Below are 19,254 nucleotides of genomic sequence, written 5' to 3'. Positions count from 1 at the left end.
TCCGGAGGGCCCACCTGCCCGCCCGAGCTCCTTACCTGTTCTTTAAAGCCTTCGGTGCTTCCGCATAGGCGCATGGCACATACACCGCCTGCGCGACGCTCCGCTGAGCAGCTGGAGCGTCACGGAGGCTTGCGGAAGCATCGCTGGCAGCTATGATGCGTGTGCACGCATGCCACAAGCATCCATGTGGGCGACGCAAGGCCTGTTCCAACTGTACCAGTTGGAACGGAATCCGGAACCCACCACTGGTGTGATGCTGGGATATCTATTCATTGTAATATCTGGAACATAAATTCTCCCTGTTAACTTTTCCCTTCCCAAGGTCTGGCTATGTATCATGTTTGAGGTTAATTTCATTTGTAACTTTTTTATAGTGGTTATTTGTTTCTCAAAGGCAACTTTCTGTCTGTTCTCACTCTTTGGATTTGTGATCTCTGTGCATTCCTTCATTTTGCTTGCTTCTCCTCCACAGCTCTTCCTTTGCTATTGAGCTGTTTTCTATTTTGCTGTTATCACCTTTTTTCATCTCAGCCATCTTGGCTTTGGCCAAGAGGTTTTTCTGATGCTTTCTGATGTTCTTCTCCTCTGTCATGACACATAGTTGGCTTTGACCGTAGTACTGGTTCCTTGTTGTTCAACTAAGTACACTTGAGAAAGCACAGCAGTCATCAAAAGAATTGCTGACCTATTCAGCATTTACGACAGGAGCAGAGAACATAGACATAAAATGATCACATGACTAGCTTATGTGAAATACATTTCCTAAATTTCCACTGGCTAATATTTTACAGTATATTTTATAATATATTGCTGCCCAGAGTTGTTGGATATGAGACAGGCGGCAAATAAATTTTCTAAATAGATATTTACTGGTAGCACAGTGGTTAGAATGCAGTACTGCAGCCTACTTCTGCTGCCTGCCTGCAATTTGGCAGTTCAAATCTTACAGGCTCAAGGTTGACTCAGCCTTCTATCCTTCTGAGGTGGGTAAAAGGAGCACCCAGATTATTGGGGGCAATATGCTGACTCTGTAAACCGCTTGGAGAGGGATGTAAAAGCGGTATATAAGTCTAAGTTCTATTGCTACTTTGCGGTTTATTTGAAATGACTTAGTTAATGTATATAATGAGCTTTATTAATCATATTTATCTCTTTTCGTTGTGTTCCTTTTTACCTAGTGGACATTTCATGTTGTTCCTATAACATGCATTTACAAATTAACTATCCTACTATTTATTCAGACTGAATCTCTCCTACAGCCCTGATATGTTTGGGTTGTCACCACTAGCCAGGCCTGATCATCCTAAGATCACCAAGACCAATCAGATTAGGGCCTGGACAGTGGTAGGTTGTAGGTGGTACATCCCCGTACAGGCATACCGGAGCATGCTCGGAGCACGAGGTACCGTTCCGGTACAGTGCTCCGGAGGGTCCACCCGCCCGCCCGAGCTCCTTACCTGTCCTTTAAGCCTTCGGCACTTCCGTGCTCGCGCGTGGCACGTACAGCGCCTGCGCAATGTTCCACCGAACAGCTGGAGCATCGCGGAGACTTGCGGAGGCATGGCAGGCAGGTGCAACGCATGCGCGCATCCATGTGGGTGACGCCGGGCCCGTTCCAACTGTACCAGTTGGAATGGGATCCAGAATTCACCACTGGGCCTGGACTAGAGTATATTGATCTAAATAAGTTAGCTTTAATGATAGTCCATATGTTTCTTATGCTATAATACAGATCTGATTGTTTTTGATAGTTAATTTACAAATAAGCAGGTTATGACTGGCATTTTAAAAAGGCTTAAAAAGGCTATTTGGTTTCTCTTAACTTTAGAAGATGTATTATAAAGTTAATTATTTCTTTTCTAGCCAGCTACTTTCTTGATATGTTGGTATTATTATCTAATTAAGTGGCTGGGTTGCCACCATCGTGCGGTATGTTGAACATTTCATAATGATGGCTTGTAAAAATAAGCTAAAACTTTACTTTTTTGGTTAGTGTAGTCATTAATTTTCAGTTTTACAGGTAGACTTTACATAGTGACCACAACTGGGACTATCAAATCCTTTGCTAAATGACACCGTCATAAACAAAACATCACATGATCTCAACAGACCTGTCACTTCCCATTCAGCCGTTAAATAAGTCAGTGTGGGTCATTAAGCAAGGCACCCCATGACTGCCACTTGCGATTGTATTGTCAGCTTCTTCATTGATTCTGCTTGTCCAAAGCCAACATTGAAGTGCCCAAATCACACAATATTATGACCATTGTATATGCCTGTCAGTTGCGAAACGCTCAGAACTCGATCATATGACCACAGGGATGCTCTGATGGTAATAAATGCAAAGACTGGTCGAAAGGTTATCTTTTCAGCACTGTCGTAACTTCGAACAGTCACTAAACTGGCCTGTCGTTAGGCAAGGTCTGTCTACAGTCTCCTGAATATTGCAGTGGTTGAACACCAGAGGGCAGCATAAACCAGTAAGACTTTAATTTGGGGACATTCACTTAATTGATAAACTACTATAAACCACATTTTATAGCGAACAAAGTACCGTGTTTCTCTGAAAATACGACCTGTCCTGAAACTAACACCTTGCCACATTTTTCACATGGGCAAAAATATAAGCCCCCCCAAAAAATAAGCCCTCTGGACACCACCACCCGCGGTCAGGCAGAGCACCGCTCACTGACCTAGCAGTATCCCGAAGGCGCCGAGCTGCGGGAGCCAGGGTGGAAAGGCGCTCACGTTGCTTGCCGTCTTCGGGATACCGCTAGGTTGGGGAGTGGCATTCTGCCTGGTCGGAGGGGGGAGTTGCCAGGCGGCTGCTCCCTTGAGAGCAGGCTTCCGAAGAGCCAGGCACAGCCTCAGGGGCAAAGCAGCCATGAGGTGACCACGCTCATGAGCAGCCACCCGGCAAACCTCTCCAGCCGGGCAGAGCGCCATTCACCGACCTAGGGGGTATCCCTAAGGCGCCAAGCCACATGGCACTCTGCCCGCCCCCCAGCTCTCGCGGCTGGCCCATTAGGGATACCCCCTAGATCAGTGCATGGAGCTCTGCCTGACTGGAGAGGGGGGTTGCGCGAGCGCCCCTTCCACCCCCAGCAAGCATGCCTCCCAGCCTCACCATGCCCTGGCCCAGCTCTCCCTGCAAGGCCACGGCGTCGTGCTGTGCTCCAAGCATAACTTCTTCCAAACTCCAAAACTCGGCTGCCGAGTTTTCCAGCAGTGGTCGTTTTAGGAGTGCGCTCTATGGTTGTGGGCTGGCTGCTGGAAGACTCTCTGTCCGGAAGACTCTCTGTCCAGCAGCCGGCTCACAACCATAGAGTGCACTCCTAGAGCGGCCGCTGCTGGAAGACTCGGCAGCCGAGTTTTGGAATTTGTTAAGTGAATCACTGCAGCTGTTAAATTAGTAACACCATTGTTAAGTGAATTTGACTTTCCCATTGACTTTTAATTGTCAAGAAGGTCACAAAAGGGGATCATATATTCCCAGGACATTACAACAGTCATAAATATGAGTCAGTTGTCAAGCATCTGAACATAAATCACATTACCATAGGGATGCCAAGACAGTCATAAGTGTGAAAATGGTCATAACTCACTTTTTTTAGTGTCACTGTAAGTTCAAACGGTCACTGAGTAAATCGAGGACAACCTGTACTTACTATTCCTACTTTTCTTGCCACACATCAAAGTGTTACCCAAACAATGGAAAGTTAGTGTGTTTGAACACTTTGGAATTTGAAACTGTTAATTAAATTTTTGTAAAAGTTCTTGAATTGGTATATAGACATCACAAATTCTTTTACTTCGTCTGTAATTTAAGGAACAACTTTTTAATCCATAATCTTTAGAAGATTATGTGTAAATATCTTAAATCTGTGAATGCTGAGTTAATAACGTCATTAACCTTATTCTCTCTAGTTATGTGGCCCTTTCATATGAAGGAATTCATAAAGATGCTGGAATTAAGTTACCTGCCAGTTAGGAATGTACAGGATGAAAGAAAGATGCTTTGGGTTTTTGGTCGCCTTTGGGAAAGGATTAATGTAAATGGAAAATCAACAGGAACAGGGCAATTCATTGTTGTCTCGCTATTTATCTACTCTTTTGGAGGCCAAGGAGATTAAGACTAGGATATCAGGCACTTTGGATTCAGTTCCAAAAGAGGGAACTGAATATTATGAATATCATGAACATGACATCTGCTTGTACCTCTTTAAAGCCACTGTATCTTTTTTCCTGAAATTGTGTAGTTATCCTCAGCTTCATTACTATTTATTTATTAAATTTCTATGCTGCCCATAGGAGGGACGCAGTGGCTCAGAGGCTAAGATGCTGAGCTTGTCAATCAGAAAGGTCGGCAGTTCAGCGAACCCCTAGGGCCGCATAATGGAGTGAGCTTCTGTTACTTGTCCCACCTTCTGCCAACCTAGCAGTTCAAAAGCATGTAAAAATGCAAGTAGAAAAATAAGAACCATCTTTGGTGGGAAGGTAACAGCTTTCCATGTGCCTTCGGCGTTTAGTCATGCTGGCCACATGACCATGGAGACGTCTTCGGATAGTGGTGGTTCTTCAGCTTTGAAACGAAGATGAACACGACATGACTATGGAGACGTCTTCGGACAGTGCTGGGTCTTTGCTGAAACAAAGATGAACACCGCCCCCTAGAGTCGGGAACGATTAGCACATATGTGCGAGGGGAACCTTTACCTTTATGCTGCCCACCTCACTGATCTAGGAGGCTTACAATATAATAAAAAGTTAAAAAGTGCTAAAAATTTAAAACTTAAAAACCAAGATGCCATCCCAGAAAAAAATGATGATACTTTAAAGAAGGACAAGTATGTGCTTGATTTCCCTCCACCCAAATAAACTGCTGCATTTATATAAATGTTTCCTATCAGTTTCTTTGTCTTCAGTTTCCCCTTATTTGTAAGGAGGAATATGTGCATGCCAAATCTATTTTCAGGATCTTAAACTAATTTTAATTTACTTTGTGAAACCCAAGGTCATCTGGGTATCCCAATTTCCTTTGGGTTGATTAAAAAAAATCACCGAGAGTGTTATTCAATATCATGGTACATGGAAATGAGATTGGGGTATATTTGTTTGTGTCAGCATCACAAATGTTGGGCCTTATAATTTATGAAATTAGGTCACAAGCTTACCATGAAAAGATTTGGTGATGATTCAGTATGAAGCCGTAATATAGGTATTTATAACTTAATATCTGTCAGGCACAAAGAATCAGGACCATATGTTTACTCCCAGCTAACATTTATTGCTCAAGCCTATACACAAGTATCAATTAATGGTCAGCAGTGAATTAAGTCCTTTCTTGATTCCACCCCCATGATAAGCTTCTTCTTGTAAAATATCTACTCTTTTATCCCCAGAGTTTTTGGGGAGATTGGGGTGGACATCCCTGTGTAACATCCCTATGTAAATGACGGAATAGTCAAGCGCATGTGAAAATGTACTTGTGAAATAGGGATTATTTCACCATTCGATTGCCAAAATGAAGGTGGAGGTGGTGGTAATGATTACTATTATATTTATTTAGGGCTTCCAAGCTTTCGACCTTATTGATGCCTATTGTCTATGTGTAATCCTTAGAAAACCCACAGAGTTAGTGTAATCTGGCTCTAATGCAGTTGGGAGAAAGTGACTGAGAAGCAGAGAAAGTGTGTTTTGAAGATCATCTAGTGAATTCACATTACTGTATAGTTGGAATTTGAGATTTTCAGATGCTTAGTTACTTTGCTGTACTGGCTCTCAGCTGCAAGATTTTTTTTACCGCTATAGTTTTCGTTGTTGTTTTTAAAGTGCTATCTCAGATCATGGTTTTCTTGGCAGCGATTCTTGATCTTAAAACCATATATTTATTGAGTGAGTATCTAGACCATGGATGTCGAACTCACCACATCATGTTGCCATCATGTGACTTTTTGCAATGGTTTTCCCCTTCACGGAGCTGGGTGGGTGTGGCCTGCATGTGACATTGTAAGCCGCCCAGAGTCCTTCGGGAGTGGGCGGCATACAAAACTAATAAACTAACTAACTAACTAACACATCCAGCCTACGGGTCACCAGTTTGACATCCCTGATCTAGTCTTATTTGTGTTTTGAAATAAGTAGGATTTTCAGTTAATTGGATCCCAGTCTTCCATTAAATTTAACTCATGGTTTAATAATAATGCATCTTCAGATCCATTCAGCTTATTGTGGAAAATGGGAAATTGGTTCTTCCATATTCTTGCCTTTCTAGCAGAGGTGGGTTTCTACCAGTTCGCACCTATTCGGTAGAACCGGTTCGTCAAATCTACCAAACCGGTTAGAAGAGGTTCCACCAGTGGACCCGGAAAGCAGGCCACACCTGCAGAAGAGGTTCCAAAAAATTTTGAAACCCACCACTGGTCCTTGGACATGATTATTCTACACTATCATGCTCATATTTATAAAACTCAGTGCCTCTGTGAAAAGTAAGGATGACTGCTGCGTTTGTGGTGCAATCAGAACATTGCGTGTCTTGAAGTTGTTTTAACGCAAACCAAAGATGCCTTTTAAAAAACAAGTTTACATCATATTCTTATGCATGCCAGTGCTGTGTGTGAGGTAATTTAAGGTGGTTCTGACGAGTGTCGTCGGCATCTTCATATCCGGTCACATGGGTGGCAAGCCACTCCCATCTGGTCACATGGGTGGCAAGCCACTCCCACAAAGGAGGCCACACCCACAGAGTAGGTTCAAACAATTTTTGAAACCCACCACTGCTTTCTAGCTATGATTAATGTTACATGGAGGTATTCATATATTAGCATTGTAAGACTTGATTTTAAATGTAATCAAGTGGGTTTTTTCCCCCTACAAGACTAACAGTTCTACAACTTCCTTTTTATCAAGCTTGTCCAAGCTGCGTATTTTAATATACTGTACTTTTGGCTGCTCAATGTCTACATTATTTCACGTTTTCCGAGAGGGCTGGCAGCCCAAGTAGTTCTCATGCTCTCCAGGGCTTTTGGATCCGATCCCTCTCCTCCCCAGAGCAGCCTCTGCTTTCAACGATTTGGAAAGCTTCCTCCCAATGATATTCCTCAAATGCAAATCTTATGTACAAGCCAAGATAAAGGCACTTAAAAAAAAGGAGAAACAGAGATTTCTTTGCAGTAAGAACAACCGCAGAACTACTTTTCTGAAAAGTCAGGAATTCTCTGTTTTGAGACGGGACTCTGGAGGACTCGTATCATTTTCAATATGTAGGAGTTGGTGAAATTGAGGCCTGTATCAGACAATTACCTTAACCGTACTAATAAAGGAGAATATTTATAGCTCAGGGTTGGCATGAGGGGTCCTTGGTGCTCTGTGAACTTGCTCGATTCCTTGCAGAGACCCAAACTACAATAGTGGCCAAAATTGTGGAAATCTTTTGGGAAAAGTGTACAGTATTTTTAAGGTTTGATGGCTAATAACACCACTTTTTTTTTAACAGTATCATAAAATTATATATCAATGGAGAGATAATTTAATCAAGAATTAATGCAATAACTTTTATGAAGGATTTGTTATTAGAATAGCAGTTTTTTTATGAAATTCTAGATTTTAGGCCAAATTCCTGCAGTCTGCGCCAAACAGTCCTTGCACTCAACTTCACATTGCATTGCACCATTTCATCTTGTATATGCACCCAGATGGTTTTCTTCGGTCATGTAAGCAGAGTCTCTTAACTCTTCTATCATCGCTTGTTGTTGTGCACCTTTTCCTGCCTTTACCAATGTGGGGATGTAGTGACTGAGTCTCCTTATATCTCTTCAAAAACTTAGAAATGCCACCTTTGGTTAAGTTTCCACTAATTTCTTTATAACTGTAGCCTTTTTCACTTAATAATACTATTTTACATCACTTTCTGAGTGACCAGTCAACTCTTTGCACCATTACTTTAATTTCATTATGTTTTATAAGCCACTAAATGAAACAGCCCAAAAAACCCCAACCTTGATAGCGATCACATAACACACTGACAAATGTCCTCCTCCCAGCTTCAGTTCATGACATCAATAACTGAATCCTACTGTGATCTGATTGGTGCATTGGCAAAACAAGATGACACCTGATTGGCTCTCTAAACCAGTGGTAGTCAACCTGGTCCCTACCGCCCACTAGTGGGCGTTCCAGCTTTCATGGTGGGCGGTAGGGGTTTTGTCCAATACTGAAGCATTTTCCTTTTTAAAAAATTTAATTGACTATTTAAAAAAAAATTCATAGCATTATTTAAAAAATTTCATTAGGTTTTCATAAAATCACCATTACTGTGGAACTGGTGGGTGGTTAGAAAATTTTACTACTAACAGAGATACAAAAGTGGGCGGTAGGTATAAAAAGGTTGACTACCCCTGATCTAAACACTCATGCTCATTGGCTACAGTCAGATGGATAACAACCTAAGCAAGTTGTGCTTCCTTTTTCTGATTACTAGGCTATAAATTTTCATAGAATACAGATAATTGAACAAACTTTATTGCATTGCATCCTTGATTAAATTATCTTTCCATTGATATATAATTTTATGATACTACTCCAAAAAAGTGGTGTTATTAGCCATCAAATCTCAAAAATACACTTTTCCCAAAAGGTTTCCACAATTTTGGCCACTACTGTAGGTAACATAATCAGTGCTAGTGATGATGATGTTACCTAGTTTGTGTAATGAAACATCTGCAAGGAAACAAGCAACCAAGGACCCCTCATACCTTAACTGTGTCATCTGAATCAGTGATCCTTTGTAAAGATTGTATGTACCATGCTGGTCTTGGGTTTGATTTTTTTTTCCTTCCTGACTGCAATAAGAGAATATATTTCTTTTGCCCAACTTAATTATGGCTATGCCTATTTATTTAGAAAATTTATATGGCCACCAATCTTATACATGTTAATCATAGGCAACTCACAACAGCATTCTATGAAAACAATTATAAGTCCATGAAACGCATCATAATTTCCACACAGTGGGACATTATGCCACTCGCTCTACTTTTGCCAGCTTCGCTTCCATTCTAGGGTAAACAGATCTTCCCAGACTTCCTGTGGCTAATAGGGAGAAGTTCAACCATAACTGTTGTCCTCTTTGGTTATTTTTCCTATTTTAGGTAGGTTTCCAAATATTACTCTAAGCAACAAAGCACGTGTTTACACAAAGAAAATTGCAGTGTTGCAAAAGCTTGCCCTGCCTACATAAAAGCCATAAAAAGAGTTTTAAATATAAAAACCTAACTTTTTCTCTTCTTAACCAGATGAAAGAAAACTATTTCATAAGGATCAGTATAACTTATTCATACCCGAACAGGGACTCTTTATTGTGTATTAGCTGATAATCCGGCGTTGCCTGGGTATTTATTTATCCTAATCCATACATTTGTCCTCAAAAATAATCCCGGACCAAATTTAATTTCTAATGTTGGATTTTCCCCCTTACCGGAAGGAGCCCCATTGTGGAGTACTGTGAAGCTGTTACCATGGCAACTCCATTGCACTGTACAGTAGAAACCATTTCACGGCAGTACGGTAGAAGCTATTTTAAGGCACAATAGGCTGTATCTTAACAGAACACCCCTCCCCAAGGGGTGTTAGAGGTCTTTTACCCCTACAGTATTTGTTTTTAGAGAGTAAGTCATCTGTGTACCAAGTTTGGTCGAAATTGCTTGAGGGGTTCCAGAGTTACGCTAGAACCATGATGGCAAACCTATGGAACACGGAGCCATTTCTGAGGGCATGCAAGACGTTGCCCTGTCAGCTCCAGTGTGCATGTGCGTGCTGGCCAGCTGATTTTGGCCATGATTTTCAGCCGTTGTTCGCCCTCTGGAGGCTTCAGGGAAGCCTACTAAAGGCGAAAAACAGCCCAGCACACAAACTGGAAGTTTGGAAACATACTGGGCCGTTTTCGCCTTCCACAGACTCCTAGAAAGTCTCTGGAGCGTGGGGAGGGCGAAAAACGGGTCCACTGTGCCATCGTGCGCCAAAAGCAGGGGGGAGGGTCGCGGCCATGTGCAGGGTGGGGGCGCATAGAATTATGGGCTTGGATACGGATGTGCACGACCCACCCACCCCGGGTGTTCCCCCGATAGCAAAAAGGTTAGTCATCACTGTGCTTGAAAATACACACACATAGCCCTCAATTCAGACATACACAATACCAGAAAAGATTAACAGAACTTTTTAATAGAATAGAATTTCTGTAACTTGGGGTTGAACGGTGGAGTCTGAGCTTGGCTTGCTTGTAGACATTTCATCACCCATTTAGGTAACATCATCAGTACAGGTAGTCTCGACTTAACAACAGTTCATTTAGTGACCATTCAAAGTTACAACAGCACTGAAAAAAGTGACATGACCATTTTTCATAGTTACGACCTTTGCAGCATCCCCTTAATCATGTGATCAAAATTCAGCAGCTGGTTCATATCCCAAGATTATGTGATCCTCTTTTGTGACTTTCTGTCAAGCAGAGTCAATGGGAAAACCAGTTTCACTTAACAACCGTGTCACTAACATATCAATAGCAGTGATTCACTTAATAGCTGGGGCAAGAAATGTCGTTAAATGGGGCAGAACTCACTTCGCAAATGTCTCACTTAACAACAGAAACCTTGGGCTCCATGATGGTCTTAAGCCGAGGACTACCTGTGATGAAGCATCTGCAAGCAAACAATCAAGCTCAGACAGGACCAAAGATTCCACAGAACTTTTAAAGCAATTTACTGAAAAGTCTGTAACATTATAAATGCCAGAACAACTTGAGAAAGTGTCCGACTGGCGAAGACTTGAGATCTGCTCCTTCTAGAACACTTTACATGTTTTTCTTTGTACAAAGCATGAGTGGTAAAGACTGGAAAATAATTGAAAATCAATTATTTGGTTTGGAGATAATTGAAACTGTGACATTCCTTTCTTGCCCGCTTTCAACTCACTGCTTTTTGTTTGTGGCTTTGGTTTGCTCCGACGTGTTTCACACTGCTTGCTCTTCTTATAATTTTTCTATTAGCTTTGTGGTTTGGAGTTGGATTCTAAGGTTTTGTCTGCAGATAATTATAGTGATTGGGGCACGGTGGCTCAGTGGCTAAGACGTTGAGCTTGTCGATCAGAAAGGTTGGCAGTTCAGCGGTTTGAATCCCTAGTGCCGCGTAACCGAGCAAGCTCCCATTACTTTTCCCAGCTTCTGCCAACCTAGCCGTTCGAAAGCATGTAAAAATGCAAGTAGAAAAATAGGAACCACCTTTGGTAGGAAGATAACAGTGTTCCATGCGCCTTTGGTGTTTAGTCATGGCAGCCACATGACTACAGAGATGTCTTCGGACAGCGCTGACTCTTCAGCTTTGAAACGGAGATGAGCACTGCCCCCTAGAGTCGGGAATGACTAGCACATATGTGCGAGGGGAACCTTTACCTTTACCTTAATTATGATGATGATGACTGAGAACAATGACAAAGGTTTTTAATTTTAGCATCCTTTTTATCTGCTTTGGTTGTTGACTGCTTATGCATTTTTCTACATGACATCTTCATCCAGTTACCAAAGAGTGAACCACTGAAGCATTTCCATTCATTCCTTAAGAGTTTTAATGCCTTGTTGTTAATAAAATGGTTGAGCTCTTTCCAAGCCAGTGAACCATTGGAAAGGCATGTTGTAAAGGCGTTTGGGATGCTGTCTATCCATCAGAATATCTCTGTGGGCTGAACAGAACTGGAGTAAACTTGGTTTAACTACCAAAACAAAGATCAAGAAATGGGCCTGATCCTTCCAAACCTGCAGTGGGGGGGGGGGGGGAGAGAGAATTCCAGATTGCATGCTCAGTGTACTTTCCCTGGCCTGGACAAATAAATTGGATGTGTCAGACTCATTTTTTAGAAAGTATAAAAATAATACCGGAATAATGTAGGAATTTTTGTCTTTAACTTGACAGTTTTATGGATATTATAAGGGGTAGTTCAGAGCACTGTTTGCAGTTCATTTTAAGCAGCCCTTCTTTTGAGAAGCTAATACTTCCAGTTATAATAGAGAAGGCTGGAAAGAATTAGTGGTATCTACTTTGTGGCACTTTTATGTATTAATACAAGGACTTATAATATGCATTCAAATTGAAGGTAATTTTAAAGGATCTACTTCGTTTTTTAAAAATTGCCATTTACTTGTTTCTTCCTGTTGCCTTTCCCTCAAATGTCTAAAACTTTTTCCTCTGACAGCTTCCGGTTATTTTAGTTGATGGTATTCCGGAATGCGGTCCAAAGTTTTTCTGCACAAAGTTCTTCATTTATTTCAAAAACATACTCTGACATAAGATTAAGTAAAGACATATTTTGAACATATAGAAAGGTCTATCCAGGAGTGGAATCCAGCAGGTTCTGGAGAACCAGTAGCAGACATTTTTGAGTAGTTCAGAGAACCTGTAGCGGAAATTTTGAGTAGTTCGGAGAAACAGCAAATGCCACTTCTAGCTGGCCACAAGTGGAGTGGGAATGGAGATTTTGCAGTATCCTTCCCCTGCCACACCCACCAAGCCATGCCCACCAAGTCATGCCCACAGAACCAGTAGTAAAAAAAAAATGAATTTCACCACTGGGTCTATCCCAATATAGAACCCTTCATATATTTTGGACTGTGATGAAATTACTTTGAAATGCTAATGATAAACATATACTCTAAAACAATTGATCCATACATTATACAATTCATATTGCTATTGCTGCTTCTCTTCCTCCTCCTCCTGATTTTTGCCTGTCTTTTCTTATTAGCCCAGTCATTTCTATTCTAGTTTTCTTCATCCATAGTCTTCCAGATGTGTGGATTCCAATCCCCTAAGTTCTTTGCATAGGTCATGATGGTGGGAGTATTTTGAAAGTCAAGTTCTATCCTCCTGGGATTTACCAATGTCGGGGAAAGTTGTTGTGTAGACAATGTTGAGCTAAAGGCATTCGTTAATCTGATTGAGTATAAAGCAACTTTTATGTAAGAAAAATTCTTCATGCTTGCACTTGCAAGCAACTTAAGGAGAGCTCTCCTTTTTATTATGCTTATGCTTATTGCATTTTTAAAGTATTTTTCTTACTTTGTGTCAAATTGCATTGCATTATACATAAAATCTATATTTATTTTCCAGATTGTAAAACTGGCTATCTATGGAATGCTCCCAAAGAACCTTCACAGAAGAACTATGATGCAAAGGCTACATCTTTTTCCTGATAATGTATGCTAATATTGCTAATATTCTTCTTATGTATGAATAACAGCTTATTATACTTTGCTTTCTTACTCTTATAATGGAAAGAAATTAAATTTGAAAGATTCCTACTAGAAAAATACAATTTTGTTACAGAAGTTCCTGTTGTAAGAATTTTGGAATTACTGTGCTCTTTTTCTTTACAAAAGGAAAGGTACAAAAAAGGGAATATACACTTTTTTTCCAGCTATCTCTAAATAGCTGTAATTGAACTGAGTCCTCAAAGGTCCAGACTTCTGAAGACCTGGATGAAGACTGATGGTTATCTCTTCTGACCCAGCTCCCCAAACACGGAAAACCCTCTGTAGTTGAATCAATGATTCCTATATTAGGCGCGCCAGCAGCCCTGGCCAAAAAACTGTCTCTCAACGCAGGTGAACAAGTCTGTCCAACAGGGGAGATGAATAGTTGTCTACCACATTTATTCATCTCCATCCCCTGCCTTTTAGGCCCAGAGCTAGGGGTGGGGCTTTTCTAGCAGTGGTGGTTCTTCCTTCCCAAGGATCAGCCCATAGATTTCTACTGCTCTCCTCTCCTCTGCCTTCTGTGCATCCGCAAATCAGGCACTGGATCCAGCTGTTCCTCCTCTTCCTCATCAGCCACCTCAGACCTGGGGCTGTTGCCTCTCCATCTGAGAGCTTACCGATGGACCAGGCTCTGCCTCTCCCTCCCTCCCTCCCTCCCTCTCTCTCTCTCTCTCTTTCTCTCTCCCTCCCTCCCTCCCTCCCTCTCTTTCTCTCTCTCTCTCCCTCTCTCTCTGACAGCTCCCTCTTCCACCCTCGGAGCTCTCAGGTTGCCTGGATGCTGACCCTGATTCCCACACCTCCTCTTCTGATTTGTGTTTCTCCTTCCTTTAGGTTATTCCTGAAGACATTCGTAAGAATCTGGTAGAGGAGCTTCCACAGCCTCGCAATGTGCCCAAGAAGCTGAATGAATATACGCAAGAGGAAATTGATGCTTTCCCAAAGATCTGGACTCCGTAAGTTGTCTCATAAAGGAGTATTTGTGATACGTTCCACAGTGGATCCTCTTCCAACAAATGCATTTACCTCAGTGAATGGTTATAAATTGAGGACTCCCTGCATTTATAATCTTACACATATCTACATAACCATATGGCTGTTTAAATTTTTCTCCGGTGTGCCAAAATGAAATGCCTGTCTGCCTCCAACACCGGGGGGGCCAGGACAAGCAGTGGCGATATAAAAGAATAAGATATTTTTGCAGGTATGTTTCCAGTCCCGCTTCATAAGAAGCACAAGCCAAAAAGCAAAATATTTCAAGTAGAGGAACACAAGGAGATGCCAAGCATGTGGTTTCAATCATTGATGAAAGAACAAACCTGCAAATGTTATCACTTCATAAAGAGCAGTTTTGGGCCAATGAAATATGGTTAGGTATATTGGAGAAGACTATATTGGTTTTCAATGGGATTAGACCTAACCATTAGATCATTTGCTTCAAGAAAATATAATTATATTAAAGGACTGGCCTAGGTTAATGCAGAGAATGCCTTGGGTGGACGTGGTCTGCTCTGGTTTGACAGTTCTTAAATTCAACATTCTTAAATGTTGGTTTGTAATTTGACAAATTTACTAAATTGAGTAAAAGTTTCAGAACAATTATAAATCACACACGATTTGGTTTAGGTCACCTCATGATAATGTAGAATTAGTTTATCTGGGCGCCCTTTCTATCTGGACTCTCTTGGAAGGCTGATTGGATAGCCATTTGTCTGAAGTGGTGTAGGGTTTCCTGTCTAAACAGGGTTGGACCAGAAGACCTCTAAGGTCCCTTCCATCTCTGTTATTCTATTCTATACTACACTTGCAAATCTAAAAATGCAAGCCTCCCACGTTGCCTTTGCGGCCTAAGAAACGAAGACCTTTTGACATGCTTGCCACACCAACATGCCTTCTGTAGCCTAAGCAACTATTCCTACATATCATTACAGTCGGGAACCCATAAATTGTGCTTTTTGTTCCTCTCATTTTAAGGCAGAAACACATAAGTGCTAAACTGTAAATCTTTAAAATATGTCTAACGCACAGTTAAAAAACAAAACAAAAAAACAATTAACTCAGTATGTAAACCATGGGATGTGTGGTTGGTCTACCTCCTGCAACCCAAACAGATCTCCCCAAAAAAGGGTTCTGCCCATTCGTCCATTAGAGTAAATTGGTAGACCGTTTTGGTGAACTACAATTAATGCATCTTCCTAAAACATTGACTTGACTTTCTACCTGTTAATTTTAACAAGAATATGAAGGTTAATATAAGGCAGTGATGGCTAACCTTTTTGCATTATGGGCGCATGTGCCCCCATAATGCAATGAGCGTGCAACCCCATGCCTGTGACCTGCCCCAGTGCATTCACACATGACCTCCCGTGCTGCCTCCGTTCCCTGCACATGCACATGTGACCACTCCCACCCACCCCCACGTGTATGAGCACGTGACACCCCCCCCTCCCATGTGCACTGCCCTGCGTATATGTGGCAGAGACCTGAAAGCTAGCTGGCCAGGAGAAGGCGCACGGTGGAGCTGAGCTAGGGTAACCGCTCACATGTCCGCAGAGAGGACTCTGCGTGCCACCTGTGGCATGTATGCCATAGGTTCGCCATCACGGATGTAAGGTATGTTTGCTGTTCTGACCCCCCTCCATCCGGTGATTAATGCCGACACAAGCTTACTGTTAGCCACGCTTTATTCACAGCTCACACATGACTCACAGGCAAGACGTTGGCAGCAACCCAGACTCCCAGAGACAAGAGATGCAAAAGAAACAAGAGCTTCTCCCGCTTGTTTGAATGGTTGTGTCCTGCAAAAGGTCTCCTCCCAAAGTCTCTTCTTATATACTCCCTTGGGAGGAGCCAAACCACAACCACCTGGGCTTGATTATCTTCTATGAGTCTGCCTCCGTAACTGCTGCCTCCGTTTCTCTGCCCTTCTTTTCCTGGTGTCAGGGACAAACTCCCTTTGATCTTCACTACTGCTCCAGTGCCTGACGTCAGAGTCAAACTCCCTTTGATCTTCAACAATGCTCCATGCTTCAGGCACCTCCTGGTGGCCAACCAGCCTCTCTGGTCCCTGCTCAGAGTCTGAACCCTGCCCAGGGTCCTCCACATCTTCCAGAGCCGACTCATAGGGTCCCTCGCTATCGGAGTCAATCGGCAGCTCCAACGGCTCCTGCTGGGCCACAACAGTTTGCCTTGTAAAATATTGCCTGTATTTGGTAATTATGATTCATTTGGTGAAACACTGCATTCAAGAATCTATTCCAACAGGTTATTTTTTAAATTAAGAAAGCCAGAAAGATGCAGTGTCATTTTATGGCCAAACAGAATATGTGTCATCAGTTAATAATCAATGCATTCCAATCCCTGGCTTTTTCATAGTTGATTTTAATTGCTTGGTGGTAACTAAAATAGTGAATAATTAAAACAGTGTCCTTGTTCTCTAGTTTCTAAATAAGATATTTTATGATAGTATGAATTGTCAAAAGTTGAGTGGTGGGGTGGCCTAGAGGTGGAGCTCTCGCCTCACAATCAGGAGGCTGTGAGTTCAATCCTAGGTAGAGGCAGATATTCCTCTCTCTGGGCACAATGAGAATATTAGATTTTGGTTTGAAAATCTAAATTCCCTATATATCCCTTGGACATCTGTTTGGGATTTTTTTTCCCTCCTTTTGCAGTTTTTTTTTAATGTGCTTTCCAGTTTGTTTGATTTATTCTGTCAACATGGGAAATAGCAGAAGTATCTCTCACAAAAATATGAATCCCTCTTCCGCACTATTCTACTCTATTGTACAAAGTAAAAAAAAAAATAGGAAGTTCATTTTGAATAAAAATGCGTTTTATAGCAACAGCCCATGTCATAAAAAACAACATATAGAAAAGAAGTAATTTAGTGGGAAATAGAGGATTACATCAGAAGATTAGAAGAGACAACCATAATTATTACTCCCCATGTTCTAGGTAGAATCAAATTATTCCTCATGTAGATTTTTCGCTAAGATACTTGCTATATTTCTTCTGCCTTGCAAAAGAACAGACATGGCATATTTTAGGTAGCTGTATTGGGAACAAAGTCTATTTCAAAAAATAAAAAACTGTGCAGGGTATTTGAAACCCAATGACATTCTCATTGTTCCTTTTCCCATTAAGAAAAATTTCATACCCACCATCCAATGCTAATCAATACTCTGTCACTGAGATGTTAAGAGGAGCAGGATTGTGACTGTGAGCTGTGCAGCTTCATAATATCCATAAATATTTTACAAAAGTCTTTGAATTCTTTTTCAATGTCCTTTTACATATTGGCTGTATTAATGTTTATTAATGTCCACCTGTATGTATATCAAGAGCCAGTTTGGTGGTGGCACCAGGAGACTGTGAGTTCTACTTCCACCAGCTTAGGTGGTGATTTGGGTGAAAGTCACACCCTTTCTGTCCTAGAAAGGAGACAATGTCAAATCCCTTCTGAAAACCTTGCCAAGAAAACTGCAGGCACTAGTCCAGATAGTTCACCAGGAGTCAAACAATGGCCTGCATACACACACAAACACACACACACACACACAGTTATTAATATCCATCTCACAATATTATTTTATGGAGAATTCTATTGAAAAATATAAGGCAGTAATAACCAGGTATCTAACAGAATAACAGACTTGGAAAGGGACCTTGGAGGTCTTCTAGTCCAACCCCTGCTCAGGTAGAGGAAATCCTACACTATTTCAGACAAATAGTTGTCCAAACTCTTATTTAAAAACCTCCAGTATTGGAGCATTCACAACTTCTGGAGGCGAGTCATTCCTCGGATTATAATTGTTCTAACTAGTCAGGAAATTTCTCCTTAGTTCTAGGTTGCTTCTCTCCTTGATTAGTTTCCATCCATTGCTTCTTGTTCTGCTTCTTTCTCTTAAGAAAAATTTCTTTTATACTAGGACAAAAAATCCCAATTAATGAGTTTTCATTCTTTTATTTACAGACCTGATGACTTTCGACCAACGTAACAGGAAGAATGTAAGAGGGTCGAAGAGAAGCTTATTACTACTCCCAGAATATTACACTATGGCTGTTGGCAGAAAATGATTGGATTACCTATTTTAAATTATTTTTTTATGTGTTACTGATTTTTAAAAAATCTTTAATAAGACTGTAGTTGGTACATCCTCCTTTTTGGTGGGAGAGAGAGAAAGAGATCAATAAACAGCTGAAATACATAAGTAATAAATAGCATTTTCCTGAAAATAATGTGTATCTTTTAACTCCATTAAACTTTCTGTCCTTTGGTTGAACTTTTATGTTATGCTTACCTCATTATATCCAAAATATTTGAGCAAGCTGTAAGGTTTCCTGCTGAAGGCTGGAGCTAACCAGTGAAAGCACATTTAATTTCTGGCCCGGTGTTTGCAGCTCTTCCCTTTCAGAAGATTGAACTTTTGCATTCAGTACTATAATAGATAACTACCACCCTCAACTTCACCCCCTTCAGTCACCCATTTAGTCCACAGGGATATGAGGTTCAGTGGCTTTTACTGACACTAAAGATGGTCTTTGATTTAGCAGTCTGAGTCCTAGCACTGCATGGCGGGTTGAGCTCCCGTCACTGGTCTCAGCTTCTGCCCACCTAACAATTCAAAACAATGTTAGAGTAGATAAATAGGTACCACTTCGATGGGAAGACAAGCTGGCGCCTTATGTGGACTGTTAGAATCCTACTAGTGCCGGACTTTCCCGGGCACAACATCTGTTTGTGAGGCAGCTTTGGTGGAGGGAGAAAGTCCCAGATGTTGCTGCAGGAAAGCCACTCCCCTTTCTGGTGCAGAGCTAGCTCGCTCTATGGCACACTTTGGAAAGCACGTATGAACCAAATAGGACTAGCAGTCTTAGGCAGCCAAAGTACTATTCTGCATTAGCATTGTAGTCTCCTGGCTAGGAGTAGTCAGGAGTAGCATACATAGTCGCCATGT

At 41.5% G+C, this 19,254-nt stretch overlaps 1 protein-coding gene across 1 annotated transcript in view; it reads left to right on the top strand.

The window, feature by feature from the left end:
• The window catches only part of MRPL13 (mitochondrial ribosomal protein L13), a 24,379-nt gene extending 5,800 nt beyond the window's left edge, over positions 1 to 18,579 (top strand). Inside the window, exons 5-7 of the mRNA XM_032223276.1 lie at positions 13,155 to 13,241; positions 14,132 to 14,253; positions 18,270 to 18,579. Of these exons, the coding sequence (XP_032079167.1) occupies positions 13,155 to 13,241; positions 14,132 to 14,253; positions 18,270 to 18,294 (234 nt within the window). The 3' untranslated portion in view covers positions 18,295 to 18,579. The remainder of the gene's footprint in view (positions 1 to 13,154; positions 13,242 to 14,131; positions 14,254 to 18,269) is intronic.
• The last annotated feature ends 675 nt before the right edge of the window (positions 18,580 to 19,254 follow it).

Source organism: Thamnophis elegans, chromosome 8, assembly GCF_009769535.1.
Source record: "Thamnophis elegans isolate rThaEle1 chromosome 8, rThaEle1.pri, whole genome shotgun sequence".
NCBI lineage: Eukaryota > Metazoa > Chordata > Lepidosauria > Squamata > Colubridae > Thamnophis > Thamnophis elegans.
This window is presented reverse-complemented; position numbering and strand designations above follow the sequence as displayed.